This window comes from Prionailurus viverrinus, chromosome A1 (genome assembly GCF_022837055.1).
Source record: "Prionailurus viverrinus isolate Anna chromosome A1, UM_Priviv_1.0, whole genome shotgun sequence".
Lineage (NCBI taxonomy): Eukaryota > Metazoa > Chordata > Mammalia > Carnivora > Felidae > Prionailurus > Prionailurus viverrinus.
Window position 1 is genome coordinate 119,122,544 of NC_062561.1, and position 18,568 is coordinate 119,141,111.

An 18,568-nucleotide genomic window follows, 5' to 3' on the forward strand; every position below is an offset into this window, starting at 1 on the left:
GCCTCAATTTCTCATTTGAAAGATGGGGATTATCATACTACCAATATAAATGCATGTAAGTAAATAATTTAGCACAGTGTCTGGCACAAACTAAGAGCTTGAGAAATGATAGCCATTATCATTATTATTATTACATATATATTACTCATACACATTACTAATACACATATATATTGCTTTATACTTTAATTGTCTAGTATTCCTCAATAGAAGAAGATAAATCATCATGGCCCCTATTTTGTTTCATTCATTTAACATTTATTGAATATCAGGTGCTAGGCCCAAGGTAGCAGATTGTTTTTTCAGACATGGCTGGAAAAATATTTCTAGGTCAGCACAGAGCCCAATGTGGGGCTCAAACCCATGCACTGTGAGATCATGACCTAAGCTGAAATTGGGCACTTAACCAACTGAACCACCCAGGTGCCCCTCATTTCTCTTTGAATCTGTGTGGGCTTGTGACTTGCTTGTAGATAATGAAGGAGGTAGAAGTGTGTGGCTTCCAAGGGTAGGCCGAAAAAGGTGATGCAGCTTTCCCCCTGTAAAGCTAGGACATTCACACTAGAGTACTGAGGCTGCCGTGCAGAGAGGAATCCAAAGTAGGGGACACAGAGAGCACACGGAGAAGCCCTGGGCCCACCCAAGGAGAGGGAGATGCTCAGCTGACCACCCGGGAGAGACTCGAAGCTGGAACTATCCAGTTAAGCTCTCCCCCAGATTCCTGACCCACAGAGATCACGAGAGAAAATAAAAAGATTGTTGTTGTTTTAAACTATTAAGTTTTGGTGTGATTTGTTACATATCAGTAGAGAACCCGAACACTGGAACAGCATTAAACAGATCTTTCTCATCCTTGGCAAGTGAGGAGCATCTATTTTCAGGATTTTAATTATTAGTAGTTTGGGCCTCCTATCAAGTCTAAATTTGTAGATACAACAGCAAACAGATCACATTCATTCATTCATTTATGCATTTAATGAACCAATCAATTGCATTCTCAACATTGATGCCTTCTCTGGCCCCTGAGTTGGTAACCTTTTCCCCATGTCCCCAAGCACCCAAGCCTTCTGTCTCACCATGCAGTGCTGCTACTGCTTTTTCTCCTGTCTCTCCCACCGACCAGCAGCAATTAAGTTGATTCTGTGTTATTCATCTTAGGATCTGTAGCATCTATTTAGTGCCGGCACATAGCAGACCTATTTAAAAAGACAAACAAAAAAACCTTAACTGAAGGAGGGCTGCTAGTTCCGGGACATACAAAAATTTATTCAGGGACAGTCCCTATGCTCTCGGAGTTCACACTTCAGCACTGTGGGACCCAGCCTGACAAGTGCAGTGAGTTGCCGGAATTGATTCCTGTGGTGGGACAGAGGGACAACAGGGCAGCGCACTGGGGGTGGGAGGTGGGGAGGTACACAGGAAAAGATCTATTCATTTATTCCACAAATATTGGAGCGTAGCACACGTAGCACACTGTAAGCTGTCAGTATGTTACTAGGTGCTAGCCGCTGTTCTAGGTGTTGGGGATGCAGCAGTGCACAAGAAAACTGCAGTGGTCCGTGCCCTCGTGAAGCTCACAGTGTATCAAAGGACGACAGGCAGGACGTGATTATGTAAAATTTGCTTGTTGCCCAGCAGGAACACAACAGGCGGCTGAAATTCTCACAAGGACTTTAGATCCTTCGACTGGGTGCAGCCGTGGGCGGGTTTTAAGCAGGAGTGGCCATGAGGGGTACAGACTGTGGGGGGCGGAAGACTGCAAGCAAGAAGAGCTTGTCATTTTAAGATGCACATATTCTCTGATTGGAATAAGAAGCGTGTGTTTAGAGTTGACGTGGTGGTTCCGTGTGCTCGAAGTTCTCCCGGGGTAGGGAGGTGCGTTCTGAGTGAAAGCTCAATTGCTCAGCCGGGCAGGGCGGGCTGAATGGAACTGCAGCCCCAATTCCCAGTTTTTTCATGCTCCGCCCATTTAGGATCCTCGGTTCTCAGACCAGCAGACGCACCACCTCGGCTTCGGACCCTGGCCGCGGCAAGTCGCCACGATCAGGAGTGGCAAGGGCCCGTGCACCGCAGCAATCAACCCTCGGGCTCCGGGTCTGCAACACAGCGCCGGCGGGAGAAGGCGGAGCTTGTGTTGCGGACCTAGGCGGTGGCGTGGACCCCGCCCCCCGCCCGAGGCCCCGCCTCTAGGCCCCGCTGATTGGGTCAAGGCCGCGGAATGGCCGGGTGTCCCCGGGAGGCAGGGGGGTCGGGCTGAGACGGGCACGTTGATTGGTCCGGCTGAGATTAGGTCATCGCTAGCAGGTTCGAGCGGCCCGGACGCCGGTGGGGCGGCCGAGGCTGCTGTGAGAGGGCGCTCGAGGCTGCTGGAGAGCGAACTGGCGAAGGAGGCGGGGAGGCGGCGGCCGCACTCGCTCGCCTGCTTCTCGTTTCCCGGCACCGCCGCGGGTCCGCCGCTGCGCTTCCTGCCCGCCCACCACTCCGTTGCGCGCCGCGGGAGCAGCCGCCCCTCCGCTGGGTCCCCGCGCGGGTCAGGAGTCTTGCGTGCCGGCGGACACCGCGCGGAGGGCGAGCCGGCGCCACACCTGTGGAGCCGGCGGGCGTCGGGGGTCCCGGCCGGGGTCCCGCCGCGCGCGTGCTTGGGGCTGCGGGCCTCCGGGGCGCCGGGGGAGGCGCGCCCCCCGGCTGGGCGACTCGGCCACTATGGGGCTCCCCGCGCTCGAATTCAGCGACTGCTGCCTCGACAGCCCGCACTTCAGAGAGACGCTCAAGTCGCACGAAGCGGAGCTGGACAAGACCAACAAATTCATCAAGGAGCTCATCAAGGACGGGAAGTCACTCATCAGCGCGCTTAAGAGTGAGTGTCCCGAGTCCGGCGGGGACGGGGCCCTGAGGCGGGAGGGCCGTCGGGCGGCTCTCGGCCCTGGGCACCCGCGCGCCGGCTGCCGTTCCGCCCCGGGGGTCACTGAGGGACGGGTGTAGGTGCTTGCAGTGGGGCGAGACGGGGACGTAAGATGGGCGAGTCGATGAGGAAGGAGACCCGCCGCCCAGCCGTTGGCTTTCTGGGATGGCCGGGAGGTGACCGAGGGCGAGTGGTGCTCGCGGGGCACCGCGGCTGGGTGTGCGCGGCACACAGGTGTCCCGGGAGTGGGACGCCAGTGCCCGGCGCGCCGCACCCCGTCGGGAAACCCCATCGCGTCCACCACTGCGGCTCCCGTGGGGGAACACTTGCTCACCCCTGGGTACCCAGCCAGGGAACTGGAACGTGCCCTGCCAAGGGGGCGCTGCCTCCCCTCAGGAGAAGGCGGCTGGTGATTGCTTCGCTGTCTCCGGGCCGCCCGTTTCTCCGAAAGGCACCGGCGGTGCCAGAGAAGGGCTGGGTGGAAGGGCTGCTTAGCTCACGGTTCTGGGGAGTGTTGGCAGCCAGTAATCCAGGGCCGTGTACGTGTGCAGGTTCGGATTCTTGTGTTTAGCAGAAGGTGACAGGGGTGGGAGTACAGCATCAGAGTGTTCCTTTACTCTAAACTGTGGGCGAGGGTTTAAAAATAGAACGAGCATATCCTGACTGTCTCCCTCTCCCGCTCCCTCGCTCTCCTTTCTACCTCTCCCATTATCCTTGAAAACTCCAGGATTTTGGAGGAAATGTCCAACGTCCTCACTCAGAAAGGAGAGGTTTAAACTCGTCCTGAAAGATTCTGGAACCTTTCGTAAAACTATTTTTGCTTATTTCCTTTTGGTAGGGGAGCACTGAAATTTGCATTCTGTGTGTGATTGTCCCTTGACTTTTGCAGAGCCAGAGTTTCTCCTGGCCAAATGAGAGCGTTCTAGGGATGGGCTTCTTGGATTGGGCGGTCCTTTTTGGGGCCTTCACAGTTCTACCCATTTAAAAATAGTTGGGTTCATCTTTTAGTTTTGAGAACCGGGAATGACACGAAGGAAGAAGATAGTGGAACTGAACTGTCTTTGGCTTTTCTTTTCCTGTCTGTGTGATGGGTATCTTAATAGGTGAGATCTTTCAGCTAAGAAAGGTTGCGTTGGCAGAGTGGGGTCCCACCTGTGAGAATTGTTCCCAGGCCTCTTTAAAGGAGACTTACAGAAGTCAAGTGCCTGAGATGTCATTTTGTGACCCCGATGCTTCTAAAAATGTAGAGGTAGGTAGTAATGGCTTTAATTGGGCATCTGCTTATTTCAGTAAATAGACACAGTGCCTGCAGTGTGCTGGTTACTGCCCTGGACCCTGACTATGTAGCAGTGAATATTTTGCTGCCCTGTGGCTACGGAGACTGATTCCTTGCCAGTGAATTGTCTGTTACTTATTTTACAAATGAGAAAACAAGCTTGGTGAATCTTTAGTCCAGCGCCACACAGCTGTTATCAGTGGGACCTAGTTTTGAACCCTTGCCTGGTCTGAGCCAGAGTTGGAGTTCCTGCTAATACAGAGCTCTTAATCCTTCCCCATGCTGCTCACCCAGAATGGATCTCCTAGACCAAGCCTGCGAGTATTTGGAATTGCATTTGTATGTCTGCCTTGAGTATGAGTAGGGTGCATTTGTGTGACTGGCAGTTTATTTGCCTGCTACTATTTCTTTGGCAGGGGTCAGAATTCTTTGGGTAGGAGGGAATAATGCAGTAATAGGGTTTAAGAGTTATTTAAGTTGTCTAATGGAATAGGGCAGACCTGTAACTTGGGAGAAAGACTAGCGAGGAACTAAATGTTCTAATCCCTGTATATCCAGCTGTACTTAACTATACTCTTCAACTGCTACTATTAGTTGAATAGGTCATGTGACCTCTTAAGTGGAAAGGGTGGAGTTGATCACTGTTTCCCAGATTTGAGGCATTCCATTATCATTAGGAGCTTATACAGTGTATGTTACTGTCATAGTGTTTGTGTATTATTTTTCTTCTGTTCATCCTTCCTACTACTGAAAATGTAAAGCCGGTATTTTTAAAACTAATTACACAGAAAAAAATAGACAATTATATAAATAACACTAGTTTAGATGATTTGTAGCCTCTTCCAACTATAAAATTTTATGGTTTTATTTTATAATTAGTATTCACAGAACTCTGGGTTTAGATTTCTTTTGTGTGTTAACCTGAGGCAATAAAACGGGCCTCTTGGGATTGCTAGAGTTCAGCTAGATCATTGTTGTTACTACTTAACATTTTATTTATGAAGAAACTGAAGGTCAGAGAGGTCGGTCACCTGCTCAAGGTGACACAGCATTTGAATGTATTTGAACCCAAGTTGTCTGATTCCAAAGTTGCCTGTGCTTAACTTAACCCCCAAGCAGAACTGTTGTCTAGGTCTGTTGTCTTTTGAATCCCCTTGAGAATCTGATAAACAAATAACCCCCTTGAAGTTTTTCCCTGGAGTCCAAGCCTCTGATCTGGATACATAGAAGATAAGCAATAAAATAATTTGGGACCTACCTTGGTGACAGTCAGCTTTTTCTGTCCTGAAAAAGGACCTATTTTCACCTAAAGGACCTAGATCTCACCTATTTGTCTAGGTCTTTCCTGTGGGTGCTCCTGTTGTGTTCAGGACTCTTCTTACCCTGATGAATCAGTGTCTCAGTTGGGAGGAATTTGTATGTTCAAGGCTTTCTTTCTTTCTGTAGAGACCATAGTAGCTGGAAACGAAGTTGCAGATTTAAGTTTTAGGATTTCCTAGGTTCGAATCTTAACCCACTCACTTACTGGTTGACTTTGGGCAAGTCACTGAGCCTGACTGAGCTCCTCCTGTGCAGTAGCCACCCTGACCTTCTAGTGTTGTGAGGATCAAATGATTCAGTGCTTATAAAGAAAGCACTTAGCTTAGAGCCCGGTGCATAGCACTGCTCACTTGTTGGTGGCTGTAATCATCTTCCAGCATTCGGGGTTGTCAAGACTCAGAGCAAACGTTACTAAGAGCAGAGGGGCATTTTTTGGTTTGGGTGCAGGGAGTTAAGCAATATGCCTTCTTCATGCCACTTGTTGATAACTTACACAGTTGTGTATGTGTTAACCACTGGTTACCGTGGGAAGAGTCCTGGCAATCCTCTTTGCATAATGTTGTGGTTATGCCAAAAAAGTTCCACAAATAAAAAAAAATAGTAGTAAGCCTCCCAACATTCTTTCTGTTCCTAATAACATTCTGGTAACTTAAATTTTCAACCTTCCGGCTAGCTTAACATCTCCCCTCAGTGGCTGGGCTGGCTGCCTCTCTCTCTTGTCTTGCAGGAAAAGCTTGCAGAATGCATTGGACTTCAGAGCGGGTGTCATGGACCCAGTGGCAAACCAAACGTGGTTTCATAGAAATGAGAGTGAATTCGGCTATTGGTTTTAAGGAGTGATGTGGGTTTTCAGGAACTGTGTCTTTCCATGTTGAGAGTTGGGTTGTGTGGACTTATGGCTATAAATTTGGCTTCTGCTTAATGAGATATAATGAATACCCTTGTTCTGATAATCTAAGATGGGAGGGGTGGGGCAAAAATTCAGATGTTAAGGTATCAACTTTTTTAAGGTATAATTTACCTTACTGTATAGTTCACCCACTTACAGAATCCAGTTCACTGGTTTTTACTACATTCACAGAATTGTGCAGTCATCCCCACAAAGAAATCTCATTCCCATTAACCATTGTTCCCCATTTTCTCCCAGCTCCCTGCTACCCCTGTCCCCAGCCCCTGTCAACCACTAAAGTATTTTCAGTCTTTATAGATTTGTCTATTCTGAACATCACATGTGCAATTTTAATAGTTTCGTCCTAGGTGGTAGTGACCAACTTTAGGAACAGAGTTTTTCATTGGACTTTCAGGTGGGGGAACTTGGAATCTATATGCTACTCTTCTTCAGGGGCATTTAAGTAGAGGTCATATCCCAAAGATGGAACTGTTTCCCAGGGCTGGGGGGAACCCACGTGTGCTCCTTTGTGTTTCAAACTCATGAGTGGGGAATGGATTAGTTCTAGTTCCTGGTACTGTGATGGACACAGAGGAGACCAAAATAAAACTAGGAATCTAGCCCGTTCCTTCTGTGAACTTTCAGTCAAGTTGGGGCAGCATGTGTGATACTCCATAAAGCCTTACTCTGGGGTCTTACCTGCTGGGTGACACTTTTTTCTTTCTTTCTTTCTTTCTTTCTTTCTTTCTTTCTTTCTTTCTTTCTAACAAAATGAAGTAAATGTACATTTCGAGTCTGTAGTATTTATGAAAACTTTTGGGATGATGTGTTTTTGTTTCTTGAGCATTTACCAAGTGCCTGGCCCTATGCTGTGTCCACATTAGTCTCATTAGTCCTTACCACCATTCTGTGAGTGAATATTCTTATTTTTCTGTATTTTAGACTTGGGGCAACTTGTCTAAGGTTACATAGCTCGTAAGTTATACAACCAGGTTTTGAACCTAGCAATGGACTGCAGGCAGTGGACTCTCTTGAACATGACCCTTGAGTGTTTTTAGTAACCGTATTAGTACTGAAGATGCAAATTCTTCATAGATCTAGCCCCTAGAAAGGAGAAGCATGTGGCACATGCTATATTAAGTGAAAGTATTGTGTCTGTTGTTTTTTCAGACTCTGAAACCTGGGTAGCAATGAATAGCTAATATTTTGTATTGTGCTTTGAAGTTTTGTGTTTCCATCATAGGATTAAAGAACCATTATAGGCTAGAAGGGAAATGATGGGAGTCTGGCTGCCTCTTGCCTTTATAAAGTGCTAGAGTTTATCTTTGGTATCAATGAGTGGTTATCAGTGATTCTTTTTAAAAATAATTTTTTAAAAAAATGTATACTTTTATAGTATTAATTTATTTTATTATTTAAAACATTTTTTAATGTTTATTTTTGAGAGAGAGAGAGAAACAGTGTGAGCAGGAGAGGGGCAGAGAGAGAGAGGGAGACATAGAATCCAAAGCAGTCTCCAGGCTCTGAGCTGTCAGCACAGAGCCGGACGCGGGGCTCGAACTCACGAACTGCGAGATCATGACCTGAGCCAACGTCGGACACCTAACTGACTGAGCCACCCAGGCGCCCCACATTAATTTATTTTTTAATTAAAAAAATGTAAATTGTGCTATAATTGATACATAAATTTGTATTAGTTTCAGGTGTACAACAGGATTCTGTATTTGTGTATGTTGTGCAGGATCACAACAATAAATCTAGTTAACATCTGTCACCATACAGTTATATAATTTTTTGTGTGTGATGAGAACTTTTAGATGGACTTTCTTAGCAACTTACAAACATACTCTATGCCACTATGAACAGTAGTCAATGTGCTGTATATCACATGATTTATTTATTTTATAATTGGAAGTGATTCTCTTTTAGCTGGATAATAAAACATCAAACAGGAAGGCCAGAAACCTATTCCTGGGTCTGATTTGATAAGAAAAATGGTTTATTCTCAATGCTCATTTAAACAAGAGTGAAAAAAGTCAACATGAAGTGTTGCATGCTTTATTATTTTTTCTTTTTGAATTCATTATTTTTTTAAAGAGTTGGTGGTTTAAATCATGTCACACTTTTGTAGTTCTTTAGGATTTGTCATAGGCTTTTTGTAGTAGTGAGATGAGCCCTCTTGAATGGCTTCCCAAAGGATGTTCATTACCAGTCTCCTGTGTTCAGGAGTAATTATATTACTTGCAAAATCCTAATAAGACAAATGGGTATGGAGTTAAGTAGCAAAAACATTTTCCCAGTTCCTTTGCTTTGCTTTAGCACCTTGCAAATTAAAGGGAAGAAAGAGGCATTTGCAAATTATTTATAAATGGTGGTAATTTGTAATGCTGACATTTGGAATATTAGTCATACAAACATAAACAACAGTAAATTAAGTCCAAACAAGATTTTGTAGTTTTTATGTAACATTAACTTAAAAGTTCCTTATGGGGTGCCTGGGTGGCTCAGTTGGTTAAGCACCTGACTTTTGATTTTGGCTCAGGTCATGATCTCATAGTCCTGAGACTGAGTTGGACTTTGCGCTGGGCATGGAACATGCTTGGAATTCTCTCTCTCCCTCTCCTCCACCTCTGCTTACGTGTGCTATCTCTCTCTCTCTCAAAAAAAGAAAAAAATTCTTCTACTTTAATCCATTATCTTTATTGGATTGAATAAATTGCATTTAAACTGTAGTCCTCAACCTACTGACAGAGGTCTGAGGTCTCTTCCCTTCATTTTTTGATTAATAAGACAATATTTTTAGGGCAGTTTTAAGTTTACAGAACAGCTGAGTGGAAAGTATAGGGAGTTCTCAGACCAGCCCTTCATACCTATTCTTCTCAATTTCCCCTGTCATTGACATCTTGCATTAGTGTGGTGATAGGGTTATTCACTAAAATCCAAAGTTTACATCAGGGTCCATTCTTTGCATTGTACATTCTCTGGGTTTTGACAAATGTTAAATAACTTGTATTGCAGTATCATGCAGAATAGTTTCACTGCCCTAAAAATCCCCCGTGCTCCAGTTATTCATTCCTGTGCCCCTGTTCTTGGCAGTGACTGTTCTCTTTTACTATTTCCCTAGTTTTGCCTTTTCCAGAGTGTTATATGCTGGCGGCTGGAATCATAGGGTGATTAGCCTTTCAGATTGACTTCTTTCATTTAGCAATATGCATTTAAAATTCCTTCATGTCTTTTTGTGGCTTAATAGCTCATTTCTTTTTATCACTGGCAAATACTCCTTTGGATGTACCATATGAATGTATCCACTTATTTATTGAAGGGCATCTTGGTTGCTTCCCAGTTTTGGCTGTTAGGAATAAAGCTGATACAAACATTTGTCTGAAGGTTCATGTGTGGACATAGGCTTTTAACTCATTTGAGTAAATATCAAGGAGCACAACTGGCGGATCGAGTATTCCAGTTTTGTAAGAAATTGCCCAACTGTTTTCCAAAGTGGTGCCATTTTGCCTTCCTGTGAGTAAAGAATGAGCGTTCTTGTTGCTCTACATCCTCATCAGCATTTGGCGTTGTCAGGGGCGCCTGGGGGGCTCAGTTGGTTTAGCGTCCCACTTCACCTCAGGTCATGATCTCATGGTTCCTGGGTTCAAGCCCTGCATCAGGCTCCCTACTGACAAGGCAGAGTGTGCTTTGGATTTAGCCATTATAACAGGCCTGTAGTGGTGTCTCACTGTTTTTTAAATCTATATTTCCTTAATGACATGATGTTGTGTATCTTTTCATACGTTTATTTTCCAGCTGTGTATCTTCTTTGGTGAGGTGTCTCTTCTGATCTTTTGTTCATTTTTAAATTGGGTTGTTGGGGCGCCTGGGTGGCTCAGTCGGTTAAGGATCCGGCTTCGGCGCAGGTTATGATCTCACAGTCTGTGAGCTCGAGCCCCGCGTCGGGCTCTGTGCTGACAGCGCAGAGCCTGGAGCCTGCTTCCGATTCTGTGTCTCCCTCTCTCTCTGACCCTCCCCCATTCATGCTCTGTCTCTCTCTGTCTCAAAAATAAATAAACGTTAAAAAAAAATTTAAAAAAATAAATTGGGTTGAGTTTCCTTATTGTTGAGTTGTTGAGTATTGTTCCGTGTGTGTGTGTGTGTGTGTGTGTGATAAAAGAAACATAACACAAAATTTACCACTTTAACCTTTTGTAGGTGTACAGTTCATTGGTATTAAGTACGTTCTCAATGTTGTGTAACTATCAGTGCTATCACTTTGCAGAATTTTTTTGTTTTCCCAAACTGAAACTATGTAGCCATTAAACACTAACTGCTCATTCTCCCCTTCCCCCAATACCTGGTAACGTCTGTTCTGCTTTTTTTTCATGAGGTTGACTACTCTGAGTACTTCATATTAGTGGAATAATACTGTACTTGACCATTTGTGCCTGGTTTATTTCTTTTAGCTTAGTATCTTCAGAGTTCATCCATGTTGTAGCATGTGTCCGAATTTCATTCGTTTTTATGGCTGAATATCTTATTTGTTGGGCTATGATTATCCACAACTATCATGAAGAAAGACTATTCTTTCTCCTTTAAAATCTTAAAAAAACTTTTTTTCTCCTCTCCATTTTTTCCCCCCATGGATTGATCACTAGAAGTTAGGAATTGACCTATCCGTTTACAAATACCTCTCATGAACGTTATATTTGTGTTTATTTACTATTGAGAAACAGACAGAGCACGAGCAGGGGAGGGGCAGAGAGAAGGGGAGACACAGAATCGGAAGCAGGCTCCAGGCTCCGAGCTGTCAACACAGAGCCCGACGTGGGGGCTCGAACTCACAAACCATGAGATCATGACCTGAGCCGATGTCGGACGTTTAACTGACTGAGCCACCAGGCGCCCCTATGGTTATTCCTTTTAAAGTAGCCATTTGTTTCAAGGCAGCATGTTTTGGGGAGTTGTTTTGAGAGCTTTATTGAAGTATAAAATTCACCAGTTTTAAGTGTACAATTCATTTGTAGTTAGTTTGCAGAATTATGCAACCATCACCCCATTCCAGTTTTAGAACATTTCTTTCACCTCCAATTGGCACTCTTTAGTCTCACCTCAAGCCTCAGACAACCGCTAATCTACTTTTTTCTACCCCTTATAGATTTGTTGTCTATGAAAAAGCTAAATTGAATCATACATTATATGGTCTTTTGTATCCAGCTTCTTTCAGTTAGCATAGTGTTTTTAGATTAATCTGTGTTGTGGCATGTGTTGGTTTGTTCCTTTTTATTGTTGAAGAGTATTCCATGTGTGAATCGTATTTTCTTGATCCATTCACCATTTGATAGACATTTGGGTTCTCATTTTTGGCTCTTATGAAAAATGCTTGCAGTGAACATTTGTGTACATGTCTTTGTGTGGACATATGTTTTCATTTCTTATTTCATTTCTTATCTGAAAGCAGAACTGCTAAGTTGTATGGTAAACTTATATTTAATTTTTAAAAACCTGCCAAAGTGTTTTCCACAGCAGAAACATCCTTTTAAATTCCCATTGGCTTTGTACAAAGGTTTCAGCTTGTCTATTATCACCAATACTTGTTATTGTCTGTCTTTCTGATTGCAGCCTTCCTAGTGGGTGTGAAGTGGTTAATCCTGGTTTTAATTTTCATTTTCCTGATGACTAATGATGTTGAGCGTATTTCCATGTGCTTATTGACCAGTGGTGCATTTTCTTTGCTGAGATGTCTATGTAGATCTTTTTGTTGGGCACTGTCTTATGTCTTAGATTTTTCCCTTTATTTTGTCCCATAAAACCTGATGATTAAGTGGACAGTGCTCAGTATATTTTCTTCATTTAGCCTCATTTGGGGACTTTTTGCTTCCATTTGCTTTAACCTCAGATGCATTTGAGTGATCAGTTTCAGGATCCCAAGGCTTAGGATGGTGGTTCTTTGGAGGCTAAATTTCTGGTTTCTGCTTTTATAAGGCTAGTTAGCGTCCCTCTGGGCAGAGGCCTCAGGCTGGACTTCCTAATTCTGGTCAATATAAGCTAATGATCACAAACCCCATGAACTGATGAAATGAGAATGGGTCAGGGAGGAACAGGGATCACCACTGAGCTGTTGGAGAAAGGGACTCATGAAGGTGACTTTGTTATCTCATCAAGGCCATTGCATTTAAAAAGATTTTTTTAATGTTTAGTTTTGAGAGAGAGTGCAAGCAGGGGAGGGAGGGGCAGAGAGAAAGGGAGGCACTGAATCTGAAGCAGGCTTCAGGCTGTCAACACAGAGCCCGACATGGGGCTTGAACTCACAAACCGTGAGATCATGACCTGAGCTGAAGTCGGACGCTTAACCTACTGAGGCACCCAGGCACCCCAAGGACGCTGCATTTTAAAAAGCTACTCAAGGGAGAGATACCAATATGAAGCCAACAACGTGCTTTTTCTAGATTTAAATTTCTTTTTTCTTTTTCTTTTTTTTTTAAACAATTTTTTAAAATGTTATTTGAGAGAGAGAGAGAGAGAGAGAGAGGGAGAGAGAGAGAGAGAGAGAGGGAGAGAGAGGGAGAGGGAGAGGGAGAGGGAGACGGAGACGGAGACGGAGACGGAGACGGAGACGGAGAGGGAGAGGGAGAGGGAGAGGGAGAGGGAGAGAACGTGCATGAACGGGGAAGAGGAGCAGAGGGAGAGAATCTCAACCAGGTTCTACTAGGCTCAGCTCAATGCGAGTCTCATCCCGTGACACTGGGATCATGACTTGAGTGAAAATCAGGAGGCAGATGCTCAACTGAGCCACTCAGGTGCCCCTCATTTTTTTTTCTTTTTTTAAGTAGTCTTCACACCCAGTATGGAGCCAATATAGGGCTTAAACTCATGACCCTGAGATCAAGACCTCAGCTGAGATTAAGAGTCAGAGACTTAACCGACTGAACCACCCAGGTGCCCCCAGATTTAAATTTATGACTGACCTTAGTTTTGATTTTTAAAATTATAACCCAGTGAATATCAAATGATACATTTTTTGCTGTCAAAGGAAGACTTTTATTCAACAAATATGGAGTCCTGCTCCACTCTTAACATGTCCTTCAAGACCTAGAGTAATGGCTTTTAGGGTGGCAGTAACAGGTGCACAAGTCACAAGGTGGGAAAGTGCATGGTGTGTTGAGGACCCGCAGGGAGGCCAGTGTGGTTGGCAAACAATGATGGCAAATGAACAGGGAGAGAGTCCAGGAGCCAGGCCTTGTCTTGAGTCCCAAAACGAATTTTGGGTTTTATTCTAGGTGTAACTGGAAGCCATGGGAGGTTGTGATGTGATCCTACTTGTGTTTTGGGGAGATCCTGGGGGCCACTGTGTGTAGAATAGATACAGTGGGGCAAGAATCGCGTAGAGCCCACAGGATTTGCTGTTTGATTCTTAACCAGTGAAGGTTCTTAAACAGTGAAGTCAAGAATGATTCAAATGTTCTGGCTTTAGCAGTTACGTGAATGATGGTGCTATTTTCTGAAGTAAAGATGACTTGGGGATGATGAGATTTGGGGTGGAAGTTAACCATGTGAATGAATGACCTAATCTTATAGTACAAAGGTGAAAAAAATTACACAGATAGTTCACGAATACATTGTCTTAATAGCATCAAAGAATATGGAAATGTAAAGAACCCACTTTCCTGACAACCAACTGTCAACTGTTTGATACGCTTTTTTTTCTTCTTTTTTGTATGTGTATTTTTTTCCCCATAAATGGGATTATACTATATAAATTATTCTGTGTTTTGCTTTTCTGGTTAATACTATGACTTAGACCTCTTCCATGTCAGTACCTGTACATAGTATATTCTTTTTAATATCTGCAGAGAATTCTGCTATGTGGATACACCATGGCTTATTTACCTTGTCTCCTCTTGAAAGATAATTTGGATTGTCTAAATTTTTCACAATTAGAGAAAGTGCTGCAGGGATCATATGCACACGTACCTTTGTGGGTACGTTCTAACATTTCCATGGGATAAAGGATTTCCAGGATCCTTGAACATTCCTGGAAGGTTCCTCAATATGGAATTGTTGCCAGCCTCCAAGTTTTATAAGCCCTTTGACATCTATTGTTTAGGTCCTTTGCATCTGTATAGTCAGTTTGTATTTGTCTCTTGCTCATTAGAGTGTGTTAGATTATGTTTCTGAAGCTTAACCTTTTGCTTAAATTGGAAGCATCCTTAAAAAAAACAGGCCTTTCTGTTAGGCACTGATATGAATTCTAAAAGAACCATAGCCTGTGAAAAAAAAATCTGGTGTGTGTGTATTTGTGTGTGTGTGTGTGGTGGGGGTGGGGGGAGGGGGGGAGACAGAGATTACAATTAATTGGCTGTGTCCTAATTAGCTTTGGACCCCTCCATTGTGTTTTCTAAGCTCCAGGTTCTTAGGGATAAAATGGGAGATGGGGTGGGGCTTTGCCCATATCTAATAGGCTATTCCAACCTCAAATTTCAGAGACCAAGAAGGAAATCACATTTGTTAGGGTGAGAAAAACAGCATTAGTGGCCAGAGGAATGTTTACAAATTTGAGTCACAGGGATTTACACATTTGTGTAGAAACCCAGAGTGGAGAAATAGAGGAAATATTAGGGAAAACAGCTTGGCAGTGTGGGCCAGAAGCTGTCACGGCGTGTTTACATCTGGCTCATTTCACCTTGGTTGGAAGGCACAGAATGCTTCAGCGGGTGAGCTTGGAGACCCGGCAGTTGCCTGCTATATTTAGAAAGAGGAGATTCCTGAGGTTAGAGTGGTGTGTGTGTGTGTGTGTGTGTGTGTGTGTGTGTTTTCTTTACCAGATGGACAAAGGTTTTAGGAGCTTGGGAATTCTGGACTAAACCTTGTTAACCAGCTGGCTTCTCTGGGCCAAGCCAGTAGCTGCACTTTGACTCCTGCTGCTGCCACAAAAGAAACGCCAAAATAAACTCCATTTTACATGGTTGTAAAGACATCACAGGTAAATTTCAAAGCTCCTCTGATCTTGCTGTCATATGTGCTTTTATGTTTACTCTAGGCTAATTTGAACACTTTGAATCTCTGAACTGGCTCCTCCTGTGAGACTTTAGATAGATTTCCAGGCAGATTGAGTTAGCTTGAGGGATTTTCTGTGCCATGGAGACAGTCAAGCAGATAGGGCTAAAACCTAAACTGAGCCCTCACTGAGTATCTCATTATTGCATTTGTGGGACAAGAGGAGAAAATGATTATCAGTTCAGCAAATAAAATTACAAGGGCATTTTTACTTTAATTCATATCTGTGTTTCTTTTAAAAAAGTTTATCTAATGGGAATGCAAGCTGGTGTAGCCACTCTGGAAAACGGTATGGAGGTTCCTCAAAAAACTAAAAATAGAACTACCCTATGACCCAGCAATTGCACTACTAGGCATTTATCCAAGGGATACAGATGTGCTGTTTTGAAGGGACACATGCACCCCCCCATGTTTATAGCAGCACTATCCACAATAGCCAAAGTATGGAAAGAGCCCACATGTCCATCGATGGATGAATGGGTAAAGAAGATGTGGTATATATATACAATGGAGTATAACTCGGCAATCCAAAAGAATGGAATCTTGCCATTTGCAGCTAAGTGGATGGAACTGGAGGGTATTATGCTAAGTGAAATTAGTCAGTCAAAGAAAGACAAAAATCACATGACTTCACTCATATGAGGACTTTAAGAGACAAAACAGATGAACCTAAGGGAAGGGAAACAAAAATAATATAAAAACAGGGAGGGGGACAAAACAGAAGAGACTCATAAATATGGAGAACAAACTGAGGGTTACTGGAGGGGTTGTGGGAGGGGGGATGGGCTAAATGGGTAAGGGACATTAAGGAATCTACTCCTGAAATCATTGTTGCACTATACGCTAACTAGTTTGGATGTAAGTTCAAAAAAATGAAAACTAAAATTAAAAAAGAAGTTTAGGTAATACCTGTAAATGGTACATCGTTCAAAAGGGCAGAGAAGAATTCCAATGTCCCTCCAATTCCTCTTGCCTTCTGATGTCAAGTGCTTCTCCTGGAGGCAACATTTTACCATGTCTTGCGATTTTTTCAGATAAAATGTATGCATGTGCCAGAAAATACATATTTATATATTTTTCTGGAGCATGCCATATGCACTGTTTTGCATATATTTGCATATTGCACAGTCTTAATATATTTTAGATCTTATTGTACATTGATACATATAGAGCTACTCATTTTTAGCATTACATTGTGCTCCATTGAATGGAGTACAGATAACAGTTTCTTTAACCAGCTCCCTAATGATAGATGTTTAGATGATTTCCAACATGTTACTATTACCAGAACATCTTGGTACGTTCACAGGCACATGAGTGAGTAGATCTGTAGGACAAATCCTACAAATGGAGCTGCTAGGCCAAAGGGTATGTACAGTTTTCATTTTGATAAAGATTCCACAGGAGTGTTTCTGGAAAGTTCTGAGTGAACTGAATTTTATAAATCATGAGTTTAGAGTAGGAAGGAAACTGACTAGTTTATTACTAAGTAGCCTCTGTAATTAAACAATGCTTAGAGTTTTCTCCATTTCTTACTCCCCAGTCTGTATGTAGCATTGGTTCTGGGATTAAAAGCCACAACAAAATCTTTCCCTAAAATGAGACACAGCTGTAACTAGGAACCACTTGAATGTAGGGCCCCAGAGAACTCGTTTGCATTACTAGTGAGGGTGCCATTCAGTTTTTTGTGCAGTGTGTGATTATTCAGGAAGTTTGGCAGGTATTAAAGGAGGATAGTCTCCTACCTTTGACTGGAGAACACGACTTTGGCCAGTATATGCACTTGTCTGTCAGCAAGGCTTTCTGCGCTGTGGAATTTCTGGAGAGTGGTGAGGGAGCAGAGTGTTTTATCCGACTTCTCTCTTGCAGTTTCCTCTTCCTTCAGGTCAGCCCTTTTCTCTCTGGAGGATAGGATTGTGCCACCTGTCCTGGGTGGTGTCTGTTTCAGTGCCTGTGACACAGCTCATGTTGGGGTGGAATGTTCTTGGTGGCAGGGTTTCTGAGACGGGGCTGGCACAATCACTGTCATCCAAGTGCTCAGCATCTTGAGAGGAGGCCGAGGAAACACAGACAGTCCACAGTACAATTAGTTCAAAAAGTCCTGGAGGAAAAAGGCAAGAACTCCGGAAAAGGCAGGTGAAGGCTTATCAAGTCCAAGGAGCCAGTGTTCTTAGTGATAAGTCAATTAAAACTACCTCTGTTCTTTTTGCCCCACCTTTACCACTGTTTATTTACTTTGAAAAAGTCTATTAAAAAGTACATTCATTTCAAAAGGGAACTTTATAGCATTCCAAAATGACACGTTGGATGTAGTTAGCAATATTTTTTCTAAAACGTCTTCACATAGTTATTAAATCATGATCATTAAATTGAAAATTATTTGTCATCGTATCACCTAAAATGCTCCCATATTTTACCAGTGATTTGAGCTTTACTCTGCTTAACACTGTCCCAAGGCAGAAATGTGTGAGAAAATGGATACCATCTGCTCATGGTGCCTGGAAGGAAGGGGAGGAGAGGTGAGGACGTGCTTCTCAGACCAGGTACAGGTGTCAGGGGAGGTGGCATTGTGCCGGGGAAAATACAAAGCAAGCGGCAGGGAGAACACTTTGCTGAAAATCTGATTCAATCAGTGTAATCATTATTTGAATATTCAAACAAGCTGATTAATATAATGCAAAATTCCATGGCATTTTCCCAAGGAGACATGCTGGTGTGGGCGAAGAGGAGAACACGTTGTCAACAGTGGACCAAGGACGGAGGAGTCCGGGTGTTTCTAGTTTCTATGTTAGGTCCTGGGGGGTATGGCTGAACTCTGTATTCTAGAACTGTGGTGTGTGATAGGGGCTATGGGGCTAAGTAAGGTTTGTCCTTACTAAGTTGGTCCCATGGAACATATAGGTAGAGGCACCTACAAGGCAGTGGGAAGCACAGGTCTGATATTCTGAGAAGAGATGGTGGGTTACTGGTTTGGGTCTCACCAGGTGCTATTAGAAACCCGGGCCGTGGTTCTCGGCCTTAGCTGCCCATTGAAATCACCTGAGGATCCAGGACTCATCCCAGGAGATGCTGATATAGTTTGGGTTGCCAGCTGAGCGTGGGGAATTTTCAAAGCTTCCCAGGTGATTCTAATGTGCCG

The 18,568-nt window shown here is 43.7% G+C and overlaps 1 protein-coding gene across 7 annotated transcripts in view; it reads left to right on the plus strand.

The window, feature by feature from the left end:
• Window positions 1-2,360: 2,360 nt before the first annotated feature.
• ARHGAP26 (Rho GTPase activating protein 26) overlaps window positions 2,361-18,568 on the plus strand; it is a 427,184-nt gene continuing 410,976 nt past the window's right edge. For all 7 annotated transcript variants that reach the window (XR_007152434.1, XM_047860210.1, XM_047860227.1 and 4 more), the window contains exon 1: window positions 2,361-2,857. Coding sequence is in view for 6 of the 7 variants with exons in the window: in XM_047860210.1 (XP_047716166.1) it covers window positions 2,704-2,857 (154 nt within the window). In the remaining variant the exon portion in view is untranslated. The remainder of the gene's footprint in view (window positions 2,858-18,568) is intronic.